General features: G+C 44.4%; 1 protein-coding gene across 5 annotated transcripts in view; it reads left to right on the forward strand.

The window, feature by feature from the left end:
• Window positions 1–20619, forward strand: part of adam10a (ADAM metallopeptidase domain 10a) — a 102273-nt gene extending 81654 nt beyond the window's left edge. For all 5 annotated transcript variants that reach the window (XM_021607380.3, XM_036980804.2, XM_090238671.1 and 2 more), the window contains 12 exons: window positions 5019–5119; window positions 5787–5954; window positions 9714–9806; window positions 11585–11768; window positions 15116–15279; window positions 15519–15702; window positions 15886–16036; window positions 16187–16370; window positions 16486–16594; window positions 16759–16979; window positions 17197–17323; window positions 17571–20619. In XM_021607380.3, coding sequence (XP_021463055.3) covers window positions 5019–5119; window positions 5787–5954; window positions 9714–9806; window positions 11585–11768; window positions 15116–15279; window positions 15519–15702; window positions 15886–16036; window positions 16187–16370; window positions 16486–16594; window positions 16759–16979; window positions 17197–17323; window positions 17571–17680 — 1796 coding nt within the window. In that variant the 3' untranslated portion in view covers window positions 17681–20619. The remainder of the gene's footprint in view (window positions 1–5018; window positions 5120–5786; window positions 5955–9713; window positions 9807–11584; window positions 11769–15115; window positions 15280–15518; window positions 15703–15885; window positions 16037–16186; window positions 16371–16485; window positions 16595–16758; window positions 16980–17196; window positions 17324–17570) is intronic.
• The last annotated feature ends 1835 nt before the right edge of the window (window positions 20620–22454 follow it).

Here is a 22454-nt window from a genome sequence, read left to right on the forward strand (position 1 = left end):
ATGCTCCACACTGCCTCCTTGTGGTGCATCATATTTATATTTGCATAGCGTGTCATGTTATCAGCAGTACATTAACACATAGTTGAGTCATTTATTAATCTGACTTTGGCTACATTCCTATGACACAATGACGTATCAAATCCATATTGATACAAGGGGACTGGATAAAGACAATCTTCCATTAGACTTGTTTGAGAACTTCATTCCATTTACGTTTTTGTCATTTAGCAGATGCTCTTACCCAGAGCGACTTACAGAAGTAATTAGGGTTAAGTGGCTTGCTGATGGGCACATTGTCAGATTTTTCATCCTTGTTGGGTCGGGGATTTGAACCAGCGACCTTTCGGTAACTGGCCCAAAGCTCTAACCACTAGGCTACCTGCCGCTGCATCCCATTCAGTGTAACATTCAGGTTTCAGCAGTTGTTTTAGTCAAACTGCTATTCCTGGGAATGTGTCTTTATCAACCCATTAATGAGTCTCTCCTCACAGATATCCTGTCTGCACTTGGATGTTTTCAGACATCAAAGACACACTTCAAATACTCTTCAAACAGGTTCATTTTGTGGCGGAGGCTTTTTTCCTTGAAGAAACTGTGGCACCTAATTTTAGAATTATCTTTCCTGTTGAAGCCGGGGTTGGTGAGCGAGAGGAAGGACAAATGGTGGAGGGATGGAATGAAGAATGAAAAGGCGTGACTGACTCTGTGACTCCCATTTCCACCGGCTTTCACAACTTTGCCTTTCTTCGCTTCTTGTTCGCAAAGGCCTTTTGATTAGCATCTGAATGAGAGGGCATTCACTGCAGGGACAATGACAGCTTTCTGTCTGGAAATAGAGAACACATTGTCAGGGCAGAACTTTTTGTTGTTCGGTTAATCCAGTCGGTCCAGTACAGAGCCATTCTCCTCAATTGACAACGGGGGACAGGTTGACCCTGAGCCCACTCTCTCCCCCTCCAACCGGTTGACCTGACTGCCCACTAGTGGCGCTTTGTGTTGACTCATCATATGATATGCAAAGCAGAATGCAAATGAACTGCGGTCAGTCAATCGTGCTGTAAGTAGGGCCAGGCTTTAAGGAACACCATTCTGATCCTGCAGCACTTATCTTGACTTTGAATAAAAAAGCGAAATATAAATAAAATAATGTGCCAAAATAATTCCTTTACCACTTTTCTGCCATCGAAGAGTGTGAATTAAAATGTCTGTTTGTACAAATTTGTCTGAGGAGAGCAGGTTATGAAGGTTGAGGGAGTGTGAAACGCTGGCTGAGTGTATTGTTTACTTGTATGTCGCAGAGCTGTGTGTGTGTGTGTGTGTGTGTGTGTGAGTGCTTTTGTTGGGTCTGAGTTTGTGTTCTTTGGGACTGAGTGCGTTTCGAGGTGTATTTGTCGGCACTTTGTTCTCATTACAGCAATGTGTGTTCTTTAGGACTGTGTTTCTGGGATCTGAGTGTGTATGTTCCTTGAATTTCCTTGGGGAGAGTGTGTGTGTTCCTGTGTGCCGGTGTGTGATAAAAGGAGGTGAAAGCGTTGCTGTCGCTGGCAGACAGAGTGACATGCCCGTTGGCTTGTGGCGGTGGCATTTCTGCTCCCGTCATGCAGGCTGGTGACCGACAGGTTAATTTGGGAGGCTTATAACAGCAGCTCTGCTGCGCCATGTCCTCCCAGCACTGCCAGACTCAGCCTGAGGGCTTTGAGGACTAACCACTCACGAGGACTAAGTCTCACTCACAATACGTCTAAATGATGCCTATAAGGACTTTGAAGAATAGGACTGTGTACTGAGTGTTATGTCTTTGTATATATATATGTATATATATATTTTAAATATTATCTTCTTGTAATAAAATTAGTATTTTTTTTCGCCCCTTTTTTCTCCACAATTTCATGATATTCAATATCATGAAGGGCGAAGGTCGAGTCATACGTCATCCAAACATGACCCGCCATGCCGCACTGCTTCTTAACTCCCGCTCGCTTAACCTGGAAGCCAGCCACACAAATGTGTCGGAGGAAACAACGTTCAACTGAAGTCAGCTTGCAGGCGCACAGCCCACCACAAGGAGTTGCTAGAGCGCGATGAGCAAAACCCTCCCCTAACACAGATTACACTGGGCCAATTGTGTGCCTTCCTATGGGACTCCCGGTCATGGCTGGCTGTGATACAGCCTGGGATCGAACCCCAGGCTGTAGAGATGCCTCAATACTGCGTTGCAGTGGCGTAGACTGCTACACCACTCGGGAAGCCATTTGGAGTCCATTTCTATACCAGTATGTTGTGGTGGCTCTGGTTGTGATGGATGTAAGAGTGCTGATTGGTGTAGACTAAATGAGATGCATACATGTACTGTAATTACATTATCCTAGTTGTAGGATTGATTGCTTGTGTTTACTGGTGTGTGTTTTTGTTGTGATTAGAGGGGCTTTCGCTGTTGACTAGAGCAGTGGCATCGACTGTGTGTTGTGTACATTAGGGAAAAGATGCAGTGGAGAGAGGAGACCTCTATTGAAGCGTACAGTCAGCGTTATTGACTCCATCTCACTGCATGTTACTATCTGGGGATAACTTGGGGAGAGAATAATGTCTCTGCTAGGAACTGATCACAGAGCAGTCTGACCTGACCTGGTTTTATTATCAGCACATTGTACAGTAACAGCCTGATTGATTGATGGCATATGCATTCAGTTATTCTGTGTATTCAGGGTTGTTGTATTGCGGTGTATAGGTTAAAACATTCAAAGTGCTGAGTGTGGGATTGTGCTGGCCTGTGTTTTGAAGTCCTGTCTCAGGTATCTGAAGCAGAGTAGGGAGGGCATGTTGCCCAGGGGAGGGAGAGGTGGCTCTGTTATCCCAGAGTCCTCATTAGTGACAGACACACACACACACACACACACACACCGCATCTTCCTCCTCACCCTGCTTGCTCTGTTATGCTGCCCGCTTAGACAGCAACAGAGCTGTCAGGCCTGGTTGACACTGCACCATTCCCCAGGCCCAGAGAGCCCCGGCTGAGGCCCCTGAGTTCACCTCACTCTGCCCAAACCCAAAACAGCATATCCATATGTTACTCTGCCTACCTCCGTCTCTCGCATTATAAGGGTCAGAAGTTTTCCATGGTCACGTAGCCTAACCAGGACAAAGTAACTGCCTACCTCCGTCTCCCACATAATAAGGGTCAGAAGTTTTCCATGGTCACGTAGCCTAACCAGGACAAAGTAACTGCCTACCTCCCAGTGTGTCCTCCATACCTGTTCCCAACCCTGCGTCTTCGTCCTGGAACAAATGGCTTTGTTCTGTAGGGACTGACTTCATCAGACAGAGATGGCAGAATTAGTTTGCTGTGAATAGATAAAGCTAACTAGGGAAGAAGTAGAAAGCCCTGTGTTATTCTGTTGACTAAACACACAGCCGTAATTGGAGCTCATTAGCATTCACGCCTGCTGTGAAGGTAAAGAGTGTAGATTACAAAAACCCATTATAAGAGTTTTCAGATTTCCACAGGCAATTAGGACTCTTTGCTAAGAGTTCTGTGTCACTATGGTTTACTCATTTTCATTAGTGTTTCACTGTGCAGTTCTGTGTTCTGCATAGTGATCGCTGAGCTCATTCTACAGGGTAGCTCTGTACTATGGTGAGACTGCTTGTTTATTGGCTCATTTAGGAACAGGATGGTGATGACAGGGAGGGTGCTCTCCAACTTGCTTGCTGGCTGCTCTTCAATGGGTGACATCCGAGCAGAGTCAATAGATTTGAATTGGATGCGTTAATCAAAATTATGTTCCGTTTTATGAGAAAACTGCTTTAGGCAGATGCCTGTGAACAAACTGTGTTCTTGAAGATCACCATGTTAGCTGGGTTGTAAAGTACCCCGCTCTGTGTCTGTTTTTACTGATTTGGTCCCATGGGGAATGCTCCAGCAGCCAGCCAGTCCACAGAGGGACACAGCACCACATGTTGTTCTAGGCAATGGCATTGTTTTTCTGCAGAGGGCAAGGACATGGTCACTGCTTAGATGTAGGTTTAAATCTGAACTCTGTGGCAAAATCTGTGGTATCTCAGACCGTTCTTTGACATTGATCTGTGTTAGTAATTGTGAAGGTGTATTGCTGAATACTGGACTTTTCTGAATACTGTAGTTGCAAGTAGTAGTGTTGCTCCTTATTGAGGTGTTTTCTTTTTTTTATAGGTGTTTTTCAGAGCCTCTGGCAGAGGAAGGTAGAGGAAAGTCGAGCAGTGAGTGAGTCAGTGACATGTAATTTGGGAGGAAGACTGCTTTGTTATTCTCCAGCCTGGAGAAGGAGACGCCAGCAGTGAACAGAGGCTTATTCTTTCAGTTAGCGTAGACGGTCTGTGTGTTAGGCCTTGTTACACACACACCGAGAGCGAGGGATATTAACTACAGCTTCTTTCTGTCCTAATGAACATTGACATATAGTGCTCTGATATCTCCACACTCAGATGAATGTTGCTGCTAGAGATGGCAAGGTTATTATACTGGTATGTTTTAGAGGGCCTTGCATAAAGTAGATGAGGTTATACTGGTATGTTTTAGAGGGCCTTGCATAGAGAAGAGGAGGTTATACTGGTATGTTTTAGAGGGCCTTGCATAGAGTAGATGAGGTTATACTGGTATGTTTTAGAGGGCCTTGCATAGAGTAGATGAGGTTATACTGGTATGTTTTAGAGGGCCTTGCATAGAGTAGATGAGGTTATACTGGTATGTTTTAGAGGGCCTTGCATAGAGTAGATGAGGTTATACTGGTATGTTTTAGAGGGCCTTGCATAGAGTAGATGAGGTTATACTGGTATGTTTTAGAGGGCCTTGCATAGAGTAGATGATGTTATACTGGTACGTTTTAGAGGGCCTTGCATAGAGTAGATGAGACCACACTATGGCTGCTATTGTGTACAACCTTTTTCATTCCCATTCTAAACAGGTTTAGCCTGAAGATGAGAACCAATATTACTGGTAATATGGTTGAGCTCATATTGATGGTTTCCTCTTCTCCTCCCAGATTACCCTCATAAGTATGGGTCAGAGGGGGGCTGTGCTGACCACTCAGTGTTTGAAAGGATGAAGAAGTACCAGGCCTCGGCTATGGAGGAGCCTCTCAAGGTGAGCTGATAATATCCCACTGTGAAACCAACTCTATAGCTATACAGCACTCACCAATACTGTACAACGACGTTCTGGACACAGTACTGGAGGACCATACAAACCACCTCACATCTTCTTGCTCCATGGTAAAATAACAGTTAGCATGATAAGGAAACATGGAAGTGATTAATTCAAACTTGTTGTTGGAGCTGTAACGAGAGCCAGATGTATCTTATTGTTCCCAGGTTCTTATCCCTTTCAGCTCTGTGGAACATTGGATGACTGAGTAGAGTGATATCACAGATCATTTGGCAGGGTGAAGAGTTGGTGTTCTCTCTTCCCAGGGATGAGTCAGACCAGACCAGGGGTGTGTCAGGAAATGTTTCCCCATGTTCTGGAAGACCTCTTCCCTTCAGAAGCTAGGGCCCTCTTTCTCCACATTTGAAGACATGGGATTTTTTCCCGACCAAAATGGCCGAAATCCTTACACATTCCTGTTAGTCACCTTCTCATGTCATTTCTTAGTCGTGTGCTCTTTTTTTTCAACCTCCCGCTTCCCACTCTCAATCTATCTCCCCTATCTCTCTTCTTCCAGCTCCCCTCATTCCACCTCACTCTCCATCACATCCATCTCTCCCTCCTAGTTGACTAATGGTAGTCGTTCCACTGGTTGTTGTCTCTGCAGGAGCCCAGCAGTGTGGTGGAGGAAGAGGAGAGGTCCCATGGACATGGTCCGGTGATCCTGAGGAAGAAGAGAGCAGCTCAGATAGAGAAGAACACCTGCCAGCTCTTCATCCAGACTGACCACCTCTTCTTCAAGTACTACGGCACCAGAGAGGCTGTCATTGCACAGGTACTGAGGCTGTACACACACTAGGGCTGTCCCAGACTAAAAAAATATATTGGTTGATCGAGAGTCATCTGTTCTTTCAACTATTCTATTGGTCTACATTTTAAAAGTGTATTTTTCCATATATAGACACACCCAAAGTGTTTGAATAAAAATCAACTATATGCACTGAGCTTGTCTGATGCTTTAAGCTCACTGTTTGATTAAAAAAATAATACACACAAATGACTCGGGAGCCCGATGGCCGTGCTGTGTTAAAATGAAATGACAGCGGGAGCCTGTGTGACTGGTGTGCGTTGTCTCGCTCTCCTCCCTGCTGCAGCGAACAGGCACCCCAGCACAGCAAGTGTTTATCGCTGCTGTCTGTGCTGAAGCTGCAACATAATTACAGCCATTTCCTGTCTTACTTGTTTCTGACTGAGGTTCTGTAACCAAAATACCTAATTTGTTTAGGAAAAACATCTCTTTACGTAAAACATGTATGCAGTGCATGCACTTGGTCAACAGGGTCTGACCTATAACCTATTATAATCACATCAATATATTGGTTATAACAAACTCTGAACGCCATAACACGTGACATCAAAACGGATGAGGAGGACATGAAAAATAAACTCGAAATGGGGGATGTTTACTGGTTGCGTAGGAGGGAAAAGGAAAGTCAGATGTGTGGAAGACATTTGACTTAGCCGTGGAAACTATTGAAGATAAAGATAAAGGAGGATATAGGAGCACGCTCTGAATGAGTATTGTGTGGCAAACATGTGCTGTTGGAGTACAATATTATACTTTTTTCCTGCCCGTTTGGAAGTGTAAACAACACTATATAAAATTGAACAGACTCTGGTATTACTTATAACGGAAAAAATTGCAAAGCCTTTATTACAGCATAGCAAAGATTGAAAAACAGCCGAATTTGTGATATTGCGGGATCGATATGACAACAGCCAGTGAAAGTGCAGGGCGCCAAATTCAAACAACAGAAATCTCATAATTAAAATTCCTCAAACATACAAGTATTTTACACCATTTTAAAGAAACTTGTTGTTAATCCCACCACAGTGTCCGATTTCAAAAAGACTTTACGATGAAAGCACACCATCTGATTGTTTCAGGTCATTACCTAGTCACAGAAAAACACAGCCATTTTTCCAGCCAAAGAAAGGAGTCACAAAAAGCAGAAATATTGATAAGATTAATCACTTACCTTTGATGATCTTCATCAGATGACACTCATAGGACTTCATGTTACATGTATGTTTTGTTTGATAAAGTTCATATTTATATCCAAAAATGTCAGTTTACATTGGCGCGTTACGTTCAGTAATATTTTGCTTCCAAAACATCCGGTGATTTTGCAGAGAGCCACATCAATTTACAGAAATACTCATAATAAACATTGATAAAGATTTGACTATTATACACGGAACTTTAGATAAACTTCTCCTTAATGCAACCGCTGTGTCAGATTTTTTTTTACTTTACGGAGAAAGCACACCATGCAATAATCTGAGTACAGCCTTTATATTGGGTAGTCAACATTACTAAGAAATAGCATTTTAAATATTCACTTACCTTTGAATGCATCAGAATGCACTCCCAGCAATCCCAGTTCCACAAAAAAACATTGTTTTGTTCGATAAGTCCATCATTTATGTCCAAATACCTCCTTTTTGTTTGCGCCTTTAGTTCACGAAACCAAAGTCACGACGCAGGCCAGACGAAAAATCTAAAAATTCCATTACAGTTCGTAGAAACATGTCAAACGATGTATGAATCAATCCTTGATTGTTGTTTTTAACATAAATCTTTAATAATGTTTCAACCGGAGAATTCCTTTGTCTTTAGAAATGCAAATGAATGCAGCTACCTCTCACGGGAGCGTGCCTGAATGAGCTCATGGTCTTCTGGCAGATCTCTTACTCAATCAGCTTTCATTCTCTCCTCCTTCACAAGGTTCTAAAGACTGTTGACAGTTGACATCTAGTGGAAGCCTTAGGAAGTGCAATCGGACCAAATTTACACTATCTTGGATAGGCAAAGAGTTGAAAAACTACAAACCTCTGATTTCCCACTTCCTGGTTGGATTTTTTTGTCAGGTTTTGGCCTGCCATATGAGTTCTGTTATACTCACAGACATCATTCAAACAGTTTTAGAAACGTCAGAGTGTTTTCTATCCAAATCTACTAATAGTATGCATATCTTAGCTTCTGGGCCTGAGTAGCAGGCAGTTTACTCTGGGCACCTTATTCATCCAAGCTACTCAATACTGCCCCCTGGTTAACTCCATAAGAAGTTAACCAGGTAGGCCAGTTGAGATCAAGTTCTCAGTTACAACTGCGACCTGGCCAAGATGAAGCAAAGCAGTGCGACACAAACAACAACACAGAGTTACACATGGAATAAACAAACATACAGTCAATAATACAATAGAAAAAAAGTATATATACAGTGTGTGCAAATGAGGTAGGATATGGGAGGTAAGGCAATAAATAGGCCATAGTGGCAAAATAATTACAATTTAGCAATTAAACACTTGAGTGATAGATGTGCAGAAGATGAGTGTGCAAGTACATACTTGGGTGCAAATGAGCAAAATAAATAACAGTATGGGGATGAGGTAGTTGGATGGGCTATTTACAGATTTGCTATGTACAGGTGCAGTGATCTGTGAGCTGCTCTGACAGCTAGTGCTTAAAGCTAGTGAGGGAGATATGAGTCTCCAGCTTCAGTGATTTTTGCAGTTCGTTCCAGTCATTGGCAGCAGAGAACTGGAAGGAGAGGCGGCCGAAGGAGGAATTGGCTTTAGGGAAAGGCACCAATTCAACGTCTTACTGAAGATTACGTTTTAGAACCGTGGACAGCGCCTGCTATCCATCGCGGGAGAAAGCGCATTTATGTAATATTATTTAATTATCAGTGTTGCGCCATTATTCTTACTTAGTATAGCCTTTTTACAATTTCAATAGCACGTCTTAGAGGGATGGACTGTGCCATCCCAGGGGCTTCCGCAATGGATTAGTCCACTGAGACCAGTGCGAATCAGACCGGTGTCTTGTGCACCATTAATTATTTTGATCAATTTGCAACTGCTCGACTAATGAAATCTCGGGCGACCAACAGCCTATCGACCAAACAATCGACTAAATGGGGTCAGCCCTAATACACACACACTCTGAGTCATTCAGCAGGGGGAAACCAGGGCCTGCCCTTTAATTCCGCCAGGAGAAATGGATTACAAACAGAATAGTGTTTGTCTGTGGGTCTGATCAGTTGTTGTTGTTGGCTTCCTTCCTTCAGCCAGCCCGCCCAGCATCGCAGACCAGTTCCTCCTGACTGAGTTCTATAGCCTAACAAATCAGATGCAGAGGAAATGCTGCCTTTCACAGGGGTCCAGTTAAGGGAGAGACTAGCTGATTCAAATGTAATTTCTGTGGACGCTCACTCTCCCCATAGGTGAGATAAAGAAAAAAGGTTCAGTGTGATGAAGTAAATGTGTTCGTTAGGATTGTGGTTTAGCTCTGAGACTAGAGGCTTGTTTATAGGATGGGCTGGACAGTGTGGAGCAAGTCATCAACAGATTGATTCCAATTGGCTGAACACAGTGATTCTGTAGTTAGAGATATTATTCATGTGTTCATTGGTGGGCTAACAGACATGTCATGTCTTTAATGCCATTACTATGATTTATCTGATGTTCTCTCTGCAGTGCAGTTGTTCCAGACTTCTCATAATCTAATGGTGACTGTTTTATTCTCTAGATCTCCAGCCATGTCAAGGCCATTGACTCTATCTACCAGGGTACTGACTTCCTGGGCATCCGCAACATCAGCTTCATGGTCAAAAGGATCAGGGTGAGTTTGTGTTCAAGGTTGGGGGGTGTGTGGATGGTGAGCACCACTATTTGTCTCACTCATCAGTATTCCACCACACTCCAAGACCTAATAAATCCTTAAAATCCTCAGGTGAACACCAGCTGCCATTTAAAGTAGGGAGCTCTGGGCCCCATTCCAAAATCAATTCAAAAGAACTCACAAAAGGTTTCTCTGGGTCCAAGGAGCTGGCAACTTTTTAAGTAGAATGATTTTTCTATCTGTCTAAAGCCTTTTCCCACTCTCTCTTCAAACACACATTAACATAGTTACCTTTAGCAATGATTATAGTGATGTAGACACAGTGGCCTTTGTTTGAAATCTCTTCTCCAATACCCCAGAGATCTGTTACTGTAGGCCCTCCTAACAAAGCTCCCATCTTGTGTGTGTGTGTGTGTGTGTGTGTGTGTGTGTGTGTGTGTGTGTGTGTGTGTGTGTGTGTGTCAAGGTTTCTGTTAGTCGGTAATAGCCTGCTTTTGGCCCTATTTTATTTATTTATTTTGAAAGCTGATAAATAAAATTGACGCCGGTCAATTGTCCGGGAGAAGAAGAAAAAAATCCCATTTGTGAAATAATGCTTGTTTAGCCTATTCATTTATGTTAATACCAGTAGATGTAAATACAGGTTTATTTGCATAATTTAGTGGCATTCAATTGGCACTTGTGTACAGTATATTCGTTTTTCATGGATATCTTATTTATCACACGCCTACAGCATACAGATACAGAGCCTTTGAGTGTAAAATCTGTCAGAGCGCGAGAGCTGCTGCTATAGCATCTCTAACAGTAAATGCTTAGGCAACAGAAGGCAGACTTCATCAGCGCGTCACACACCTCTTTGCAATTAGCTGGAGGCAGTATGCACTTTGAAAACATACTTAGTTGTTTTAATACATATGAGGCATCTCTTACCTTGCTTCAAAGTAGCCGAGCCAAAATCAGACCATATCCGTGGTGGCAATTCATTTATATCAACTTTCCTTCATTGTCCAGTATTCCAAGGCACAATCCTGGTCATATTAGCAAGTTGTTGCATATTACATCTCCCCTCTTTCTAACGGATATTTTCATCTCTGTCACATGAAACTGGTGAGCTTTTTCCTGCTAATTGCATTATTGAAGGAACATTCACACGCAGCCTACTGCCTTGTGCGCATTGCTGCGTTTTATAATGTAAATAAATACATTTCAACATTTTAAGCTAAACGTTCTGATCTGTTGCATCAGACTCATTGCTTTTTCTTTTTATTCTCTGTCCCAGAGTCTGTTTGGAATAGGCTATTTCTTTCTCCACAAGCTGACCAACAGAATAGGTAACCTTTTCTACTATGAGGGATAATAGGTTGACAAAAGCTAGGGATTCTGCTGTTCGTCACTGGTCTTGTTGGCTGAGGAACAGTACATGTTATTCTAACATCAGAATTCAGTAAGAAGGAACTCACATTGTTGCATTCTTGACCTGCATGTTCTGTTAATATGAATTAGCATAATCTAAATGTAATTTCTGTCATTCTGAGCACTGTGGTTGGACGCCTTAATAAGGTTACACACCCAATGCATATGGGTCCGTTACATTTCTTAAATGTCCGATAAATTAAAATGCTGCTGGTCAAATGTCCGGTGTAACATTTTCCAAATGGAAACCCCTGTATGTATGTATGTATGTATGTATGTATGTATGTGTGTGTGTACATAAGCATGTATGTGTGATTACCTACTCATGACCTATTCAATGAGCCCATTCCTCTCCATCTCTTCAGATAAACACGACCAGTGATGAGCGGGACATCACCAATCCGTTCCGCTTCGCTAACATCGGGGTGGAGAAGTTCCTGGAGCTCAACTCAGAGCAGAACCATGATGACTATTGCCTGGCCTACGTCTTCAGTGACAGGGACTTTGACGACGGGGTGCTGGGGCTGGCCTGGGTCGGAGCTCCTGCAGGTGCGTGCGTGCACACACACCAATTGAACTTGTGCACTGCACTCATTTGCATAAAGACTCTCACGGTAGGAATTCAGTGGAGAATTAAAACAAGAAAACTGAGAATAGTGGACATTTATGCCTACTTAAAGAGTAGGAAGGTTTAGCATCCAAGAAGTCACCCAAGTGACCAGTGGTCTGTGAGAGACTCCCTGGCTCCAGTATCTCTAATGGGATCGCTCCATTGTAAAGAGGAGAGGAAGCAAAAGCTGTGCTGCAGGTTCCCTGCTCTGCCCTCTGAGTACCTGCAATCTGCTGATGTTTATCAGAACACTCAAATGAACCTCAGTATGTCCATTAACCCCAGCACACGCCCTCTGATAAGCTGCTCCATCTGTCAATGCAATATCCCTACCCCCCCCCCCCCCCCATCTCTCTCTCGTTCCACCAGCATGTCTGTAATTTAATTTTCAAGGCCGAGGAGGACTGGATTTGCGAAGGCATCGTCTCCACGCAGTTTCCACTTGAAATGCATTTTTAAGTTGTTGAGTTGTTGCCTACTCAGCATGTTTTGTGATTTCCGCTTTCTCCCTCCCTGGGTGTTTGTCAAAACTGCTGCGTTCTCCAAACAAGGTTCACTCAAGGACAAAGGAGCTACATACAGAGTCCTTCTCCTGAAGGAAGTTCATAGACGTTTGTAGAATGTGAAACAGTCAATGGAGATGATCACACACCCCTTTCTATAGCCTGCAGCTGGGTCTCCCTCTGGTCTCCACCAACCCCATAGTGTCAGTCAGTCAGTAGTGTGGACTGTGAGAAGGGAGAACTCAATGAGACAGCCATAACACACAGACAGAAATGGCCCACAGACAGGGTGACCCAGAGCTCTCCAGTGACAGGGATGACCCAGAGCTCTCCAGTGACAGGGGTGACCTAGAGCTCTCCAGGGACAGGGGTGACCCAGAGCTCTCCAGTGACAGGGGTGACCCAGAGCTCTCCAGTGACAGGGGTGACCCAGAGCTCTCCAGTGACAGGGGTGACCAAGAGCTCTCCAGTGACAGGGGTGACCCAGAGCTCTCCAGTGACAGGGGTGACCCAGAGCTCTCCAGTGACAAGGGTGACCCAGAGCTCTCCAGTGACAGGGGTGACCCAGAGCTCTCCAGTGACAGGGGTGACCCAGAGCTCTCCAGTGACAAGGGTGACCCAGAGCTCTCCAGTGACAGGGGTGACCCAGAGCTCTCCAGTGACAGGGGTGACCCAGAGCTCTCCAGTGACAAGGGTGACCCAGAGCTCTCCAGTGACAGGGGTGACCCAGAGCTCTCCAGTGACAGGGGTGACCCAGAGCTCTCCAGTGACAGGGGTGACCCAGAGCTCTCCAGTGACAAGGGTGACCCAGGGCTCTCCAGTGACAGGGGTGACCCAGAGCTCTCCAGTGACAGGGGTGACCCAGAGCTCTCCAGTGACAGGGGTGACCCAGAGCTCTCCAGTGACAGGGGTGACCCAGAGCTCTCCAGTGACAGGGGTGACCCAGAGCTCTCCAGTGACAGGGGTGACCCAGAGCTCTCCAGTGACAGGGGTGACCCAGAGCTCTACAGTGACAGGGGTGACCCAGAGCTCTACAGTGACAGGGGTGACCCAGAGCTCTCCAGTGACAAGGTTGACCCAGAGCTCTCCAGTGACAGAGGTGACCCAGGGCTCTCCAGTGACAAGGTTGACCCAGAGCTCTCCAGTGACAGGGGTGACCCAGAGTTCTCCAGTGACAGGGGTGACCCAGGGCTCTCCAGTGACAGGGGTGACCCAGAGCTCTCCAGTGACAAGGTTGGCCCAGAGCTCTCCAGTGACAGAGGTGACCCAGGGCTCTCCAGTGACAAGGTTGACCCAGAGCTCTCCAGTGACAGGGGTGACCCAGAGTTCTCCAGTGACAGGGGTGACCCAGGGCTCTCCAGTGACAGGGGTGACCCAGAGCTCTCCAGTGACAGGGGTGACCCAGAGCTCTCCAGTGACAGGGGTGACCCAGAGCTCTCCAGTGACAGGGGTGACCCAGAGCTCTACAGTGGCAGGGGTGACCCAGATAGAACAGGAGTCCATACAGATGCAGGCTGTGCCTGGTTCAGGATATCCTCACAGTAATAATCAAGAGGTAGAGGAAGTGGACAGTACTGTAGTTGAATCCCAAGTTCACATGTTACTGCTATAAGTTTCTTTCAATGAGCAGCAGCCCCAGAGGTCAGAGTTCAGGCTGTGTTTTCCTTAGTGAGGTTTAAATGAAGGGTCAGTGTCAGTTGGCCCAGGTATCGTCAACATATCTTGATTAACTTCTAACTCACAGAACCCAATATGAAAAACAACAACAAACACTGGGAATCAATACAGGCAAATAAGCAAGGTTCTAAGCAGGCTGAATCGATCTGGGTCTGTAGAGCGGTAGAGGGAGGCTGTGGGCTTGTAGAGAAGAGATCTGCCTTGAACGCTCCAGTGGAGTGGACTGACAACAGACTGCTACTAGAGACACCAGTCAGGCCTGGATAATGGGCTTTTTAATGGATTTGATCCATTACCACACTCATAAGTGGCTTCAATGGAGGCATTCCTCATACACGCAACACACACACTCTGTGATCTCAGACAGGGCAGTGTTGAGTGTATAGTGCAGGGGGAGCCTAGAGGCAGACCGGCAATGTGCCAGCTGAATCTGATAGTATGGTAGGGTGGGACAGAGAAGCTGTTCTGACTCAGCTCTGTCTGCCACTGCTCACTCCCACTATCTGAGCTGACTTTAAACACTCCCTTTAAACACAATATGAAACTATTCAATCAACTATTCAATCAAAATCAGGTTTCCCAAATAGATTGTGTCAGTATGCTCCACACTTGCACTTTACAGCTAGCTGGCCATGTCTGTCGATGTGTGTGTTCCAGACAGTGCGTTTCTCTCTTTGAGAATGGGTAAGTGAGCAAGTTTAAATTGGCATTCTCAGTGACTGTGGCGCAGCGCCCTTCAGGTCCCCTGCTGTGCCCGAGCTGCCACTCTCCCCCTGCGGGCATATTCAGCACCACCTGGCTGCTTTGCTGTCTGTGTCTCACCTACACGGGTGGCCACTGGGCCCAAATGCCCTCTGCTCCCCTACAGTAGCAACGATCTCTGCTAATTCACTCCAGGCAGTGTATCAGGTTTAATTTACTCCAATAAGAGTGTTACATCATTTCACTGTCACTTGTGTCAGAGTTGGAAATAGTACATCCTCAATGCCATGTAAATCCTCAGTATGGTCCTGTTAGTTTGTTGTGTGGGATACAGTGTGACAGACAGAATCCTCCATGGTGTGTACTGCATGTGATCTTGATGAGTGATTTTACTGTGTTCTTAGGGAGCTCCGGAGGTATCTGTGAGAAGAGTAAGTTGTACTCTGATGGGAAGAAGAAGTCTCTGAACACTGGCATCATCACGGTGCAGAACTACGCCTCCCATGTCCCCCCCAAGGTCTCCCACATCACCTTCGCACATGAGGTTGGACACAACTTTGGCTCTCCGGTGAGTATTCTGTCCTGGGCCTTGTCTGGTTCTAGTCTGGTCTTTTATCTCAGTGCACAGCACAAACCAGATCATACTGCACATGCTAATCAGTTGTATATCACTTTGTTGAGATACTCACCATAGGATCTGTCTTGGTTTAAAGTCCCAGTAGTGGAGGAGTCTATGTTAACGCCCTCCTGAGGGAGGAGAGAGATGCTCATTGGCTCCCTATGAACCTCTTCCCTATGGTTTGACAGCATGACTCTGGGACAGAGTGCACCCCAGGAGAGTCCAAGGCCCAGGAGAAGAAGGAGCAGGGGAACTACATAATGTACGCCCGGGCCACATCAGGGGACAAGCTCAACAACAACAAGTTCTCTATCTGCAGCGTGAGGAACATCAGCCAGGTCCTGGAGAAGAAGAGGGGCAACTGCTTTGTGGGTAAGTGCCGTCTTTCTGAGGTTGTGTGTGTGTGTGTGTGTGTGTGTGTCCGCACATGCACCTGCGGGCGTCCATCTTTGCATATGCAAAGGAAGTGTGGGTGCGCTTGTCATTGGAATGGACATCCAAGGTTATGTGTCCTCTACTGCATCTCATCACTCCTTCCTGTGTGTGTTTGTGCAGAGTCTGGCCAGCCCATCTGTGGTAATGGTCTGGTGGAGGCAGGGGAGCAGTGTGACTGTGGTTACAGTGACCAGTGTAAAGACGAGTGCTGCTACAACGCCAACGAGGCCGACGGCAACAAGTGCAAACTTAAGCCCGGCCAAATCTGTAGGTAGGTGGCCAATAATGTACGACAAAATGTTGTTGATTTTACGGTTAGTACTGTTGTAGTATTTATTGAATATAGTATTCAACTTGTTTCTGTTTCTGCCTTAGTAAAAAGGAAGTTGAAGCTGACTTGGTGTGTGTTCTGTGTTGTCAGTCCCAGCCAGGGTCCGTGCTGTACACCGACGTGCAACTTCAAGGGCTCCAATGATAAGTGTAGGGAGGAGTCAGAGTGTGCTGAACAGGGCATGTGTAACGGAGGCACTGCCCAGTGCCCCACCTCTGAACCCAAAGCCAACTTCACCGCCTGCCATGGAGACACACAAGTCTGCCTCAACGGGGTATGGTCTAGCTCTCTGACCAAACGTGTGTTGAAGTGCTTTAAATCATGACAATGGAGCATAGCTGACACTCACCCTGTTTTTCCCTTTCCCTCTCTACGTCTCTGTCGACCAGGGCTGCTCTGGCTCCATCTGTGAGAAGTATGGTCTGGAAGTGTGTACCTGTGCCAGTATTGAGGGAACAGATGAGACTGAGCTGTGCCACGTCTGCTGTCAGGAGAGAAGTAAGTGTCTGTTATTTACCTGTTACCACTATCACCGGCTCATTATTGGCCATCCGTCCCAATATGACATGCATCTTAAACCACCAAGACCCTACAAAGACTGGGACTGTCCTGTTAGCAGTGACCTCACAGTGGTGTTCCCCGTCTCCTCCCCCACCCTGCAGTGAAACCCGACACCTGCAGCAGCACGGGCTCCGAAAAGTGGGCCGGCTTCTTCAGCAAGAAGATCACCACGCTGCAGCCAGGCTCCCCCTGCAACGACTTCAAGGGCTACTGCGACGTGTTCATGAGGTGCCGGCTGGTGGACGCAGACGGCCCCCTGGCCAGGCTAAAGAAAGCCATCTTCAACGCTGAGCTCTACGAGAACATCGCAGAGTGGATAGTGGTTAGTGTCCCAGGCCCAGCCAATGTCCTAGTTCTACTGTAGTTACCTGTGTTGTTCAGAATATTAGTTCACCCTACTGCTGAAACTGTCACTCCCGTTTGCATTAAAACAATTTCAGGAGCTAAATACATCTCAATTTATAAAATGTTCTTACCAGTTTCAATATGAAAGTTGTCAGACACGGAAAGAATAAGACTTTGCATAATCTGTGTTCCAGGCTCACTGGTGGGCAGTGTTGCTGATGGGCATTGCTCTCATCATGCTGATGGCTGGTTTCATCAAGATCTGCAGTGTCCACACACCCAGCAGCAACCCCAAACTGCCCCCACCCAAGCCACTGCCAGGTACGTTACGCCTCAACACTGGGGGGGGGGGGAACATATCTCCCCAGCTAGACTGAAGATGTGGGGGAAACAAAATATTCATAGTGTAGTATAGTGTAGCATAGTATAGTGTAGCATAGTATAGTGTAGCAAAGTATAGCGTAGCATATGTGTTTGGAAGAAGTGTAACTCTGGTTCATTTTATGCAAGCAGGTATGTGTGTGAGTGTTATGATGTTGAGAGCAGTGTGTTCGTGTCTCCCATGCAGGCACGTTGAAGAGGAGGAGACGGCAGCAATCGAATGGCCAGCAGCCCCAGCAGCAGCGCAACCAACGCCAGCCCAGAGAGAACTATCAGTTGGGTCAGATGAGACGTTGAGACACTGGGCCCCTCCTTGCCTTGGTTCTTCCTAGTGCCTACAGTGGGAACACTTCACTCCAAAGAGTTACCTGTACCATTCATTGCAACCATCCATCTGCAAAACTAACTGGCAACAGAACTGATTTCAATAGACAAGACATACAGTTCCAGGACCTAACGGACTCACCCAACACCACTGCTCTGGGAGCCAGCCGAGCTGTCTTTCACACAGTTGTAAGCAGAGAATATTATAGGAAAGCTCTTGGCAATGACGGGAAGAGAAAATTACTGATTTCTGTTGTTCTTTTTTCTTTATTTTTTCCTGGAGTGCAGGGGAGCAGCAGCATTGTGGTAATGCAGCCTCTCCTCTCCTCCTTTTTAGCGTGTTTCATCTGTTTGTCCTTTCTGAAGTGCTGCCCTCCTGAGCAGGAAAACAGGACTGCAGATCACATGGGTTTTTGCTGCCATGCAAAGCCAGGATGTGAGACATTGCAGCAGAAGAGACTAATTTGCCAATGTAATTATTATTTTGTAATCAAAACATGATAAGAAAAAATGCACAGGCTTTTATTTCCAAAGCATACATGTTCTTTCTGCGTGCAATTGTACAGGTATTGAGATGTAGATTTTTTTTCTTTGTATCATATGAAATCGATTGTTTTCCTGCTGTCTGATAAAGATTATTTACTGTTTTAATTCACTCTCTCAGGATTAATAAAACAAAAAACAGCCCTATCTGTCACATTTAGAAGCTGCTGTGGGGTGGATCAGAACAGACCTCGGTTATCAGAACATGGAGGGAATGTAAACATAAAGCTGAATGTGATTAAAGCAGGGTATAGAGAGGCGACAGAGATGTAGAGACTGTTGTGATATTCGGATGTGATATCGGAGGATATCATTGGGCTGGTGGAAGGTGTCATTTTTAGACAGGTTTGCTTCTAGAGGTGCAGTTTGGGGATGCAACTGTAGCTTTTAAATTTTTTACTTAATTATGGCATATTGTTCTCTTCAGCAATTTTTTTCTGACTCAATGCATTGATGTGAATCACTGAACCACTAAATACAGCAGATGTACCTTGTCTATTGATCATTCCATGTGAGGGATGGTTGGAGAAAGGAGAGAATCTTCAATGCATTAGCATACAAGGCTGTCCAAGGGCTGGCTGGTGCTACACCTCATGACTATGCCACTGAACGTGGTTACATCATATTCTTCAAGTCACAGGGACTTGGCCAGAGCCTGCGAACACAGGCCAGGGTCCATAGGGGGCAATATTACAGAGGGCATCACAGACAGTCACTGTATTGGTCTGGACATGCTCTCGCCTAGCTCGGCTGCCCTCGCCAATGTTGTTACCTTAATAAACGCACAGTCTTTAAGAGCTGACCAGGGAGCAACCGAAAGCCCTGTTACATACCAGTTTGAAGGCAGCTTGAGGAATCTTCTACTCTTATGGCATGCATTAGGAATGTGAATGGTTTGCCAGATGAAGATCCTGGATGGCTTTAATGTGATTGTTGTTTTTTCTTTTTGTTCTTATTTTAGCAATTCAGATATTTGTATATGGGGGAATTGCATCGATAAAGTCCTACAATGGCTTAATGTCTGAGTGTCCAGCTATGCCAAGCTGTTACATATGAACTGAGATTGATAAGGCTACGAATTGCCTGTAACTTTTCTCCCATTGGCTATCATTTCCATGTTGTTTCTCTCCTATGATGCGTATCTGTGTTGCATGTCCTGTCTCTCTCCCTAACCCCACATCTCTATTGGAAGTACATAGCTCTGCTCTGGGGATGATCTCCACCAAAAGAGACCTATATGTCATAGTCTGTGGTTTGTGTAAAGACATAAAAAAATGTGTCTAAATGGAGTTGAGTCTGATTCTCCTGAGCCCATTGCAACTCCACAGTCTGTCTGGAGGTCAGTGGGGTTTGTAATGTACCGCTGGCTCAGAGCCACGGAGACCAGGACACAGGCAGGATATCCAAAGTGACACTGCTTGACTTCAGGTGTCTTTTAGAAGGTCAACTTGACTGACTGTAGGGAGAGGATGTGGGATAAATGTACCGTCCTGTTTGTTGTCCTGTCTTTGTGTGGCAGGTGTGGAAAGTCTTTTGAAGTTTGTTACCAAGGTCTCTCAAATCAGAATGAGCATAGACTAGCACTCAATGTCAGGAGGTAACCCTAAGTCCTTTTATTTTTGATGACTTTGTTTATCCCATTTAAATGATGTGACTATATTGATATTATATGACTGATTCTGGCCCATTATGCCTTATCAGGTAGGTAGACCCTAGGCAGTGTGTCCTGGAGCTTAATTAAAGTCAAGCAGGACTCTTCACATATTAATGCCTTCATTCTTTCCTCCCAAAACTGGTCAATATTGAATGAGGAAAAATGACTCTTATCTATGTAGCCACATACAATGTCTACAAGAGAGCCTCTGAAATGGAAAAAAAACTGATCCTCCCTTGATTCTAACTCTGTTTTTTCTGTTTGGTATTGGTGAGTATGGGTTTGTGCTGGATAATAAAATATTGTTTCTCATTACCTTTGGCATTTAGTAAGGCTCATCGGAGTGTGGTCGTCTTAAATTCATTCTTCTCATTGTCTTTTTATTCCTGTGGTAAGGTAATAGGTGGGTGTATAGGGGGTGGTGCCTGGGATTTACATTTCTGTCTTTAATTTGTCTTGCTACATTTTTTTTGAGAAACGCTTGCTCTGAAATGTAAACCGAGAGAATCCAGAATGGGAAAGTCTAATACTGCTGTCTGATTTGAATGTCTGCTGTGTTTTAAACAGTATCTTCGATTTTCTTTTCTTGGTTCTGTTTCCCGTTCTACTCAAATTTAAACATTTTACTAAAATTGCAAAAAGTATTGTGCAAATGTTGTTTTGTTTTTTTAACTACTTGAAATGCTTTAATAAAAATAGACTTGATCAAAAGAAATTCAGAGAATGGAAAAGAATGGCTGAGAAGTCATTCCATGGTTGGTTTGTTCATTGTCACTTTCAGTGGATAAGCAAAACAGAAGGCCCACTTCAAGATATCGCACAGCTTGACAGGGCTATCGTCCAAGGAAATCAAGCTCATAAACTCAGAATAAAAGAAAAGTTTTACATCTCGCTAAATCTGAGGGTGGTTTTAACCTCACAGACTTGGAATTGCATCAACTCCCCACCCAAGGCTTTTACTTGAGACATTGTTAAATGCACTAAAAAGGAACAATGGGTAATTATTGAAGATGTGCATGCTCACCCCCAGAATCTTTTCACATGTCTATTTTTCAAAGGATAAAGCTAAGAACATTAACAACTTCATTGTTAAGAACACTATAACGATATGGAAGAAAATGAAACGGATTCTACAAGAACCAATCTCACTAGCAAAAAAACAATCCTTGAACAGCTTTTCAGTATGCACCGATAACATGGAAAACTAAAAAGTATAGAAATCATAAATTATTTGGTAATAGGACATACATGTATTTCCATGACAGAATTAAAAAGGAATTTTGCACTGACCGATGTAGAAATTGTCAAATACATGCAATTTGTAAACTAATGTATTAAAAAGAGATCAAATTCTACAGCAGAAGGAGACTCATATGTCTTAAGTGTAAAACTAACAAAGGTTCAATAATCCATACATTTTGGGAATGCAACAGTCCAAAAGTAATGGGTGGAGTTAGAAAGTTGGCTGTCAGAAGTATTAATGTGAATTTACTTTTTGGTTCATATTTCAAGATCTGTCATATGAGGGTGCAGTGGGATACCCAATGGGTATCTTCTCGTCCTTTATCTTGAAATATACCAATCCTCCATCGTTAAGACAATAGAAAAATCATATGGTTCATTATCTAAATATATTAAAGAGCTGGTTCGGGCTTGGCAGGTGTGATGTCATTGATGTTTGTGTGCGTCTAAATGTTGTCTTTTGTATGTTAATGTTTTGTATTGTTAAAAAAAAAAGAACCATGCTAATTGTCTTAAATTGGCAGTGATTTCTATGGATGATTTAGTCTCTAGTTTGGATTGTTTGAAGTGATGGGGACATTTCTCAGCAGAATGCAATATAAGGGATTATATAATACTAACTCCCAAGGTTTTTTCCTTACTACTAATGACATATTTCTCATTATGTTGGAACACTGTTTTCTATATCACACAGCCCCAAGGTAGCCACAGCTCTAGTAAAATCGTAGACCTGTCTACCTTTGTACTTCCTCAGCACTGAGAGCAGAGGTAATTGCCTGTAGCCTCCCTGACATTGCTCTCTGCATTCCAATCTTCACAATGACTTCTCTCTATTTCTGCCACACCAGTTGTGTGCTGAAACTCCCAATTATTTTCCCCATGCTTATCTTGCCCCACCGTCACTTGAACATGTTTAATAGGGCTCTTCCTTCAGCATTAAATTGATTCCATTCACTGATTTATTTGATGATTTATCATGTCTCCTCTTACACTGAAAAGTTTGTGCAAATACATAGCTTTAGTGAGATGAACATGTATCATATCCCATGGGACTGTAGCAGAATTGGTTATCATAATCAAGTACCCAGAAAGTGTGTCAAGTATTTGTATACGCAGTTTGGGTTGATAATACAGTATTATAAAAAGCTGTAAAATAAGTAAGTGGTTGTAATCAGGGTATCAGTATGCAAGGCTATGAAGGGCTATTGGCTGTGTGAAATATAACCATGGTCCCTGTCTAATCAGTGTCCTGTCCTGCAGATTGGTCTTATGCCTGAACACTGCAGCCCATAAGGGGGCAGGCTGTCT

This window comes from Oncorhynchus mykiss, chromosome 6 (genome assembly GCF_057628025.1).
Source record: "Oncorhynchus mykiss isolate SJ-2025 chromosome 6, ASM5762802v1, whole genome shotgun sequence".
Lineage (NCBI taxonomy): Eukaryota > Metazoa > Chordata > Actinopteri > Salmoniformes > Salmonidae > Oncorhynchus > Oncorhynchus mykiss.